This window comes from Centruroides sculpturatus, unplaced genomic scaffold (genome assembly GCF_000671375.1).
Source record: "Centruroides sculpturatus isolate CEXI.00-Female unplaced genomic scaffold, Cexi_2.0 scaffold1674, whole genome shotgun sequence".
Lineage (NCBI taxonomy): Eukaryota > Metazoa > Arthropoda > Arachnida > Scorpiones > Buthidae > Centruroides > Centruroides sculpturatus.
The window spans coordinates 74560-85073 of record NW_019385813.1 but is presented as its reverse complement, the minus strand read 5'-3'; the positions used below and the strand labels follow the sequence as shown (position 1 = coordinate 85073).

Sequence of the window (10514 nt, the reverse complement as noted above, 5' to 3'; positions counted from 1 at the left end):
ACTTTCCATAAATAACTCAATGCTTTGAATAGATAGTTCTTCATTCCTAGGAAACACCCTCTCAAGTTTTGTATCAATACAGACACTTCACATAACTAAGACTTAATAGGAAAAATCAATGTTCAGAAAACAAAGTAGTTTCTTGATAACATTTGAAGGTTATCAAGAAATAATACTCCTTGTTCTCAATAAATCAAAATAGTTTGTTGATATACAGAAGGGACTGCAAACCTTTTTGAGCCCACATGCTATATAGTAAGCAGACCAAAACTTTAGAATAAATGACATTTTAAAAAATTATACAAAGTCTAAAGCATATTCGGATAACATAAAAAAGTTGATTGAAAAAAGGATGATTGCTTTATAACCTGTCTTTTTCAAACTTGTGATATGTTACATATAAGATGATTTCTCCTTATGTGCAACTATGGCAAACATGCCATAGGTTCACCACTCCTGATATACAGTATTTCTAACAATGATGAAAATTATTTGACATGTGTCTTATTAAATGGAAATATGGATGCATCTATTAAAATTCAATGTAGGCACCAGTGTAATCTCCCAACAGCCACCTTCCTCATATTGTGATGTGGATGGATGGCTATTTGTCTGTGCATATGCAACTGAGCCTGTGGTCATTTTAGCTTCAAGTGACAATTCTTGATTGTTTCCAAATGGATTGTAGCATATGCTCCCTTCACCAAATGCCACCATCTCTGCACAACAACCACTGATTTTCACACCTCATAGCAAGCAACAATCTGTGCTCATTCCTGAGCAGACAAATAGGTCAGCCATCTTGTTTGCCATTGTTCATGCAGCCTCTCTTGGTCACTGCCTACACAATCAATTTATGAATTGTAAAAATTCCATTTATTGATGTATGTACACAAAGTTTATTACAATTGCATTATTATTAAAAAAATTATATCAATTTCTCAATTCTTAGTTACTTAATTTCCACTGATCCTGTACAGTACATCATGCCAGGGAAAGTAGGCTGATGATTAAATTGCTAAACAATGATGCTAAAATTCAGTTCATTGAATGTTAATGTGTACCACAGACAGTTATCAAAATCAAAGGAAACATTAAACGGACAAGAAATATAAACTCAAAAATAGATTGAGAGCGATTTTTGTCCCTCTAAATTAAAACTAGCAAAAGATATTGATTAATATTTGGACCAACAGCATGTTTGCTTCATGAATCTGTAATAAAAGTAATTCCTTTGTATATAAAAACTTCTATATTCTGGGGAACAAATAATCACTACAGGAAAATTTTGTTATACAGAAATTACACTTTTTGGTAAATAATGTAGTTTTAATTTTAAATACATTTACATTATAATGTGTGTTAAAATACTTTACATTTTTGTAAAAAAGAAAAATTGTAGTTTGTTTTTTTGTTGCATGAAACAATTAAAAAATGTTCTCTCTTCAAAATATGCTTCACATTTATTAAGAGCATTAAAACTCCGTCTACATCATGTATTGGGTTGTTTGGAAAGTATGTTCGTTTTTTTTCTGTGGAAAAAAACACAATATTTTTATAATATATAATTCAATAAAATATTTATTAATCAACCATTTTGGTCAAATACCTGTTGTCATCGTTTCTGGTAGTAGCATGATTTCACATTCATAAAAGTTTTGATTGTTACTTATAAAAAACTGATCCAAGTGATTTTTGACATTGTCATTTCAAGTAAATGTTTTACAGTTAAAAAAAATTTATAGACCGGAACAAGTAATAATCTGAGTGTGCTTGATCTGACGAGTATGGTTGGTGCAATAGCATGTCCCATCTAAGTTATAACAGTTTCTGATGAGTTACCAAACTTGTGTGAAATTTGACATTATCGTAGTAAAACACAACACCTGTTTTGTTGATCAATTCTGGCTGCCTTTTCTGTTTGATGATATTACTCAATTTGTTTAACAATTGATTTGAAAGTGTACTGCCATCGAGTAAGTTGTCTTGTAAAAGCTCCAAAAAAAAAATTTCCTTAAAATCCCACCAAAGATAGCATCTCTCTTTAAGAACATGTTTAACCCATATATCAAGCTTTGAAATGAAACCAATTTGTTTCAAGTAATCATAAACACTTCAATTTGACAAATTTAATCTCTTAGTGATTTCACGTGTTGTTATTCGGCAGTTTGCTTCAATCAGTACCTTTATTTTGGTTTCATTGGCTTCAACTGGCCATCCAGAACATGGTGCATCTTCAATATTGAAATTGCCAGAACAAAATTTTGTAAACCAGTTTTGGCACTGTCTTTCTCTCAACACATCATCTCCATACATGTGACACAGTTTTTTTCCTCTCTTGAACAGTATTCTTACCTTTTCGGTAATAAAAGAGCAATATGTGCCGAAAATGCTGCTTTCGATCTTCCATATTTGATGGGACACAAAAAATAAACAATTGCACAAAATCAAACGAAATTTTTTACAAATAAGCCTTAAAATGCTAGCTGTCAAAATATATAATGATAATATGGTTTAGAATGAAAATGGCAGGAAAAATACAACTAATCCATCTAGTGATAAAAAAACGAACTTACTTTCTAAACAAATATAAATGCAGGTTAATCTAGCACCTTTTCCTGCAGGTATCACATCACTGGCTAATTGCAAAACAGAATTGCTATTTGTTATTATGGTTGATTAACTCACAGGAATTCCAAACTTTGCTACAATGTCTATCTTTTATTCAACTTTATCAATGTCCCACAACTCATTACTTTTTTTTAGTAATGCTTAAACACTATATTAACATCTCTTCAAATTCCAACTGGACAACTTATTAAATAAAATAAAATCTCACTAACCTGAAAAATTAATCCAGCAATTGTCAAAATTATCAACTTTCTAACATTTTGACATTTGTTAATTGTAAATTGTTTATCTGTCAACGAAGGCATTTGAACCTAGTCTCTCTCTCTCCCTTCTTTACAACTGGTAGCCACATGGGGGCAGATTACATGATGATTTTAAAAGCTAATATCCAATATTTCTAACACCTGGGCCACAGATTTACAAAGGATTTACAGATTGATACCTGAAATTGAACCTAAATTCGAACTTGACCCAGAGAGAGTAACTGACTTTTAACATACTCCCTGGTATTTCTGACATATCTCGTTTCAGCATCTGAACATTTTTGAAACTAGATGTCACTAGTCATTTTAATATAAAAATTATAACTAACTTCCAAAATATTATTATTTTTTGTTTTAATAGGTTATTGACCGATGGTCCTTACGTATAAAAAAAATTTGTTATTTAGAAGCAATTTTACATATTTTCAGCTGAAAGAGCAGTGTACAATTCAAAAATTTATTATATAGAAGTTTGACTGTAATTATATACTTTGTTGGATGGATTTGACAACAGATGTGAAATCTATTGTAAAATACATTAACACAGAAATACAGAATATTACTATTAAGCAAATTTCTATTGAACATAATAAAATTTAGTAGTACTCACTGAATGCATTCATCAAGCCACTAAAAGCAGCTCCTTTAGTCATTTGGGAAGTTGCTGTTGATTTAACTACTTCAACAAGTTTCCTTCCCATAGTTTCCTGCAAAAAAGATTGTGAATTGTATTGACAAACTTGTTAAATAATGTCACATAATGCATTTAAATTAATTAAATTTTATTACTATTTACAAAGTATTTTAAAAATATTCATTATTTAAAAGTTGTTTGTAAGTTATATTTATAACATTACAATTACAACTGTAACAAGAAGAATAGAACAGTATAAAAAATTATGCTCTTAAATTAAAATAGAAACTGAAAATTTTTATTCTTTAGCAGTTTGTATACAGGGTGTATTGGTACAGCGATTACAAACTTTCAGCAGAGAGAGAGAGTACACATAGACAATGGGAAATCATCATGGTCGGAAATGTTTTCCTTGTGTGGTATTGATGATACGAACAGGATAAGAAAACATATTTATTATTCTTGCGCACATGCAATGTAATCTGATACTCTGGTTTACGTAGCAACATCGCATACACCAGCCAAAGACGTCCCAGCATTTTTGCCGTACTAAGAATAATAAACATGTTTTCTTACCCTGTTCGTGTCCTTCCTTTCCTGGCATGGTAGTGATGACACAAAACACAAGAAAGCGTTTCTGACCATGCATTGCTATGTGATTTCCTATCATCTAGGTGTACTCTATCTCTCCTGAAAGTTTGTAACTGCTATACTGATACACCCTGTATATTTAAATTTGTTTTTTTAAAGTTTTGGTCCATTTTCTGATTTAGGTGGGAACACCAATAGCCAGTGATTCCCAAAATGACACCCCCAGGAATACAGTGAGTAAATCTATTGGCAATTTTTATAGAACTTAAACAACTTAACAAATTTCTATCACATACATACTAAATTAATTGAAACTTAAAAATAAATAAATATTTATTTATTTTTATGTATTTTATAAAAACTTAGATTTATTCATATAAAGTTAAAAACATATATGATGGAAATAAATATTTTAAGATGTATTATTATAAAATTTTGTTTAGATAATTTTTTTATAGTTGATTATGTGTGAGAACAGGGGACTCCAGAATAACCCTGTTCCACATTCAGAATGGAAATGTAGAAAGACAGATCAGAGAAATCTTTCTCTTAAGAGTCCTGACAGCAGTTAGAATAAATTTAACCACATCTTAACTTGTGATATTGACTTTCCAAGTGGAAAAAAGTCTATTAAAAATTTGCTGGAATTTTTAAAAAGGTTTAAGTTAAATTGTTGATAATCATGAACAGGCGATGGAGTGAGGCACTAATCAAATCAAAATACAATAATTAAAAGATAGTTTTGTTCATCCCTTATTAATAAATTTATTATAAAAATGTGATTGATATGATATTTTTGTGTAATAAACATTTATAGAAATAAACCTCTAAAATGTAAATGATTCTAAAAAGGAAATAAGATGAATGACGATGTATTCCCTAATGCTTTTCTGAGAGAGAGAGAGTTTACAAAATTCCTACCTGTAATACATTCATCTTAGACGTGGAGTGTTGAAAGTTCTTGGGAACAAGTAAAAATAGAGAACTGGGGAGAGGAATGAGAGCACTGGCTAATTGCAATGGCAAGGATGCTGACAAAAAACACTTTTGAAAGTGACTTCTTGCCTTTTATACGAAAATTCCATTCAATCGGATTGTTAGAAATAAACCCTCCATGCTTCTAACGTGTTATGGAAGTCATGCAGTATCACAGATGATAGTGTGAGATGTCTCATATACTAACTATTTTTAGAACTAAACTGTTTTCTGCAAGTTGAAAAGGGATGTTCCTTTTTCAACTTTACCAAATTTTTGTTAGATAAATTTCTATCAAAAATAAATAACAAAAATTTGTTACTTAAAATTAACAACTAAATCATTAACCCCTAGTTTCTTATGCATTTTTTTAAAACTTTTTGGCTAATTTTGTAAAACTAGTTTGATAAGCTGTAGTATATTGGGACAAATACTTTTAATTTCTCAATAAAATCCATATGATTCAATGTTCTGTTAACAAAAAATAAATAAAATTTCTATCTATAACATAATTAAGAATACAATGGAAAATTAGTAAACGATCATAAATTAACTTAACTTTATTCTCCGTCACAGAACAATTTAATAAAGATATCTAGAATAATAATTAAAAAAATCTTAAAAATATACCTGCTAACTGGCTACAACTCAAGCCAGCAGCAGATAACCCTGATCAAATAAGATTTATTCTTTTAACTGGTTAAATATGTCTAAAAGTAAAATTAGGAACAAACATTGATTTCAAAACATGATTCTGACATTTAAATTAGTAGGATTTTTGAATATGAAGATTCTGAATGTTATTTTAAAAAAAAAACTTAATTTTTAAAGCATGTGAACATTTTAAGATTTCTAACAATTTCATCTTTTAATTTATAAAGTATCAATTCTATAATACCATGTACTGAACATTCAAAAGTAAAATGTTCATTATTTCTTTTATCTGTACAACATACAGTAGAACTCTGTTAATCCAGATAAGAGAGAGAGTTCTTTTGCATATATAACTTTCTGTATGTCTAACTTGTTAGTAGTACATTCTTGTCTGAGTATAATGTTACTGCTGTAATAATACTGTTTTTCCTTGGCTCAATGCCAATTTTGAACACTTGTAACTTTATAACCAAGGATCTGGTAACAAAAATAAATATAGTACAGCATATCACAATTACTTCAGTTCAAATTAGTCTTTTGGTTTCCCAACAGAGCACCAAGCCTAATTAATAATTAACTTTGAAAAAGATCAAAGAGAAGTTCTACCCTACACAAATGATCAGGAAACTTATGTATTTGTGCTGTACCAGCTGATAGAAAACAACTGTACATAGATGTCTTACAACAATATTAACAATATAAAGCAAAAAAGTATATACATTTTTTATTTTATTTATTTTTTATTTATATATAATAATTTATTTATTGCACATTGCAATAAATAAAATATTATGTACATCTAAACTGTGTTATTTATGTTGTTAATGAATTTTCTGGTTTTTCAGTCATTTGGATTAGGCCAGTCCAATTTGAGCTTGATAAATAGGATTCTGCTGTATTTGGGAAGTTTAACAATCAAATCATTCTTAAGAATTTGAAATATGGAACAGTTTCTTAGTAATTATTCTTCTTAGTTTTTAAAAACTGTCTGAAACAGCATTAAGTAATTAATATTAAGCTTCTTGTCCCACTATTATTAATTATCTGAGAACTATAATTAGCACTTGTTAGGACTTACCACTCACTGATGAGAACTCACTCAGCAATTGATGAACATTGAATGTTAAATAACTATTAAGTAAATTGTAATTCTACTCTTAATATGCTGAACAATTTTAATATTTTTCTGATTATTCTGATGAAATTTTTTATTATCAACCAATTCATTAAAATTTTTTGTGAAGCTTCAGAAAAAAGTTTTATTTTGTAGGTTAATTCATAAAATCATATAAGTGATAAGCAAACATAATAGATTACAAAAAATCACACCTTTAAAAAATTCAGCAATGAAATTTACTAAATAATGTTTTCGATTCAGGTTTTGAAAGCTGAAAGTAGTCTCAAAAAATTTTGTTACTTTAAAAAGTAACAGAATTTCTTAAGAATAAATATCATAAGAAATTTATCAATCATAAACATTTGATTAAGACAGGAAAAGATTTGAAAAATTCCACAGTTCAGACAAAATTCATGTTTATGCATAAATTGTATTAAATATTACTTAAAGTGTTTACTTACGTCTTCATTATCTCTAACCTTATCCAATATGTTAGAAAAAAGTAGTTTTTCCATCATCTCAGGACATGACTATTAAAATAAAAGACAAATCAAAATACAAATATTTACTTGATTTTAATACATATTTTGAAATTATTATAGATTACAAATATATCCAAATTTATTAAACTGGCATAAAGTATCTAGAATATTATGTCTCTAGCACATTTCTGACTAATAAACTGGCTATTTAAACTAAAGAATTTCATAAAATTTAAATGGCATTTTCTCATGAAAGCATGACCAGTGCCATATAATCATCTTTTAATATGATCTAATCTGTTTCTTCATCATATTCTCTCCTCTCAATATAAATTTATGAAATTATTTACAGTAATTTTTTTTTTTTAAAAGTCTGTGAATTTGCTTTTTTAGTATTTTTTACCAACAAACTTTACGTAGGGTTGAACTGGAAAAATCAATATTTGTACAGGTTGCAAACTTCCAAAATCCAGAAATTTTTTTAATTGCTGACATAATATACCACAAATAGAAAAATTTCACAAAGCCCTGGGAATATTTCATCATTCACACAGGGTCTTTTTGCCAGGCACCTGTGATAAACTTTATGAGAAGTGTATACATACAAAACATGGGACTTTTTTGGTACTATAAATGTAGTTCCATCCAAAATTTTAATATATGTTTACCAGAACATATTCAAAATTTGAACAAATACAAATCAATAAAATACAAATTGATCAATTAATGCCACAATGTGAATATCTTTTAAAATTATTTTTACACAACTACAGTACACACTAAAAAAAATTCCACACATTTATGTGAATATAATGTTTTAAGGAAATAAACAAAAATATTTAAATATGCAAAATATATATTAGTCTGAATGACTTATTGTTTTATCAAATCAGGTGCAAATATTCCAAAATCTGAAATACTTCCATTCACAAGGATAAAGAATTCTCAACCTGTAAAGGGTCTCNATTTAAAATAAGTTAAATAAAAGCAAGAATAAAGATAAATGATTTCTAAATAAATTCTCAAACAAAAAGTTTTTATTAAAGAAAAACATAGCAAATATATACATTTTAAAAATAAAACAAACTGAAAATTGAAACAATTAATCATAGTTAATTTATTGTATCAATACTTAGTTTAGATTAATCATTATTTTATGAAAAATGCATTGAGATAATGATCTTGAACCAAATTGAAGAAATATTAATAATATAGCAAATTATTAATATTTAGATCAATAGTTCTCAACCTCTGTTATAAAATCATTTTAAGTGTACCAGGAAAACAATTACAAAATTGAAATGACAAATATTAAAATACGTACAAAAATAACAAAATGTTCTACACTTCCAACTAATTTTATAAATTGTACCAGCCAGATATGAATTTGGAGAACTCCTGCCTAATACTCCTTTGACTAATTTACTATAACCATCTTGTAACTAAAAAGCCCATTTAATGTCCACAGAATAAAGAAAGTCATGTGGAAAAAAAAAACACTTCTTAAGTGCTATCTTGTTTTAAAATTTAATTTTTCCATAATTCCTATTGTCATAAATAATGTAGTTAAAATATGATACAAATTCAAATGTTTGGCTTCAACTACAATTTTGCTTCAAACTTATAGTGTCTGCAAATAACAAGAAAGATTTCCTTATCAAAAAACTGGACAAGCTATGTCACTTTTCTACAGAAAATGTGAACTAGGCTTATAGTATCAAAATTGAATGTTATACGAATGCATTGCCTGATAAAGTGACCTTAATACAGCTGGATAAGCAAACCAATGACATACTGTAGTTCATTTCAAATAAAACGGGTTGTCATTGTCTTACTTATTTAGCTGTATTAAATCCATTTTAACAGTCAAGTGCCCATTGCAACTGTCTTAATTCTGAATAATTTAAACATTTAACATTATATAACATTATGTTTTTGAGTAGTTTAAATATTAAAGTAATTTAATGTAATATATTTATTTAATATATTAAGGTAATTTATAATTATATATTGCTGAATGCTTAAAAGTAGGTAATTTCTACAGGTTGTTTACTTTCTTGATTCTCTCCATTCCTACTTTTGTCAAAATCTTCATTTATTGAAATTTGTTCTCCCTTTTGGGTTTGCTTAGCTTGATTTGAACACAGTATTATATCATCATATTTGAAATGGTTGTCTGATTAACAGACGTGATTAAGTGCTAATTTGACAATCAATATATTTATTTATTATTTGTATTTCTACAATATATTTAAGACTTATACAAATAGAAATATCGACGTATTCCTTGTCATCCATTTCATCATTATAGGAAACCAGTTAAAAAACCAGATGCAGACATCAGGATGTACTAAATAGTTAGCATGCATAGCAATGATAAATAATTAATCACAAATGGTTTACCTAAAGTGCAGAGACATTTGGCAGAACACTGTTGAAAGTGAACTGCCCATAACTATCATTGTCATGTACTAAAACCAACATCTCTACATCCAATTCTCATAAAATAACTTTCAAAATACCAATAAGATACTACATATTTTCATTATGATTGCAAAGAAATACAGGTACTCCTCACTTTATGACTGAGTTCTGTTCCAACTATGTTGTTAAGCGAATTGGTCGCTAAGTGAGGAGCTTGCACCGGGAATATAGGATCATTGTAAAATCAGGGGTGCACAACCTGCGGCCCGCGGGCCACATACGGCCCCCTATCAATGTTTATGCGGCCAGCGGATGGTACAGGCCAAATCCCTTCTTTCGAAGTTTCTAAGTTTAGAACTTTTCCCTTTCACAAAGTCATTAGCACCCAACTGTTTTATGACTTTCCCTGAGGTGAGAAATGGGGGATTGTTGTATAAATAGGTTTATTTTTAGCTAACACTTTCTGCTTTAGATATCGAATATTTTAAAATGATGTTAGAATGTCATTTCCGATGTTATCGGGAAGTTTCTATTTTGGCGGAAAATCTTCGGAAAACTTGCCTATTCGTCTAAATAGCGTCAAATAACAAAAATAAGTGAAAGTAGCGCTGAAAAACTATGAAAATAACGATTTTTTAGCATTTGTTTACATTCTAGATTCTGATTGGTATAGTCGAATTTGAATCAATCTTTTCTGAAAAGACGCTTATTCGTCAACCTAATGTCATTCAAACTAGAAAAAA

The 10514-nt window shown here is 28.7% G+C and overlaps 1 protein-coding gene across 1 annotated transcript; it reads right to left on the bottom strand.

The window, feature by feature from the left end:
• Positions 1 to 2: 2 nt before the first annotated feature.
• Positions 3 to 7650, bottom strand: LOC111642277. Its single transcript, XM_023388606.1, has 3 exons — positions 7327 to 7650; positions 3505 to 3601; positions 3 to 1532 (listed from the first exon to the last, which is right to left on the bottom strand). The coding sequence occupies exons 1-3, from the start codon at positions 7381 to 7383 to the stop codon at positions 1363 to 1365; spliced, it is 324 nt and encodes a 107-aa protein (XP_023244374.1). The 5' UTR covers positions 7384 to 7650; the 3' UTR covers positions 3 to 1362.
• Between the last annotated feature and the right edge of the window lie 2864 nt (positions 7651 to 10514).

Bases quoted from the DNA above. Each gene is read 5' to 3' on its own strand.
- LOC111642277 (XM_023388606.1), bottom strand. From the start codon at position 7,383: ATGATGGAAAAACTACTTTTTTCTAACATATTGGATAAGGTTAGAGAT. The intron at 3,602-7,326 runs GTAAGTAAACAC...TCTTTTTTGCAG, and splicing joins AGGTTAGAGATAATGAAGAC to GAAACTATGGGAAGGAAACT. The intron at 1,533-3,504 runs GTGAGTACTACT...TTTTTTCCACAG, and splicing joins TGGCTTGATGAATGCATTCA to AAAAAAAACGAACATACTTT.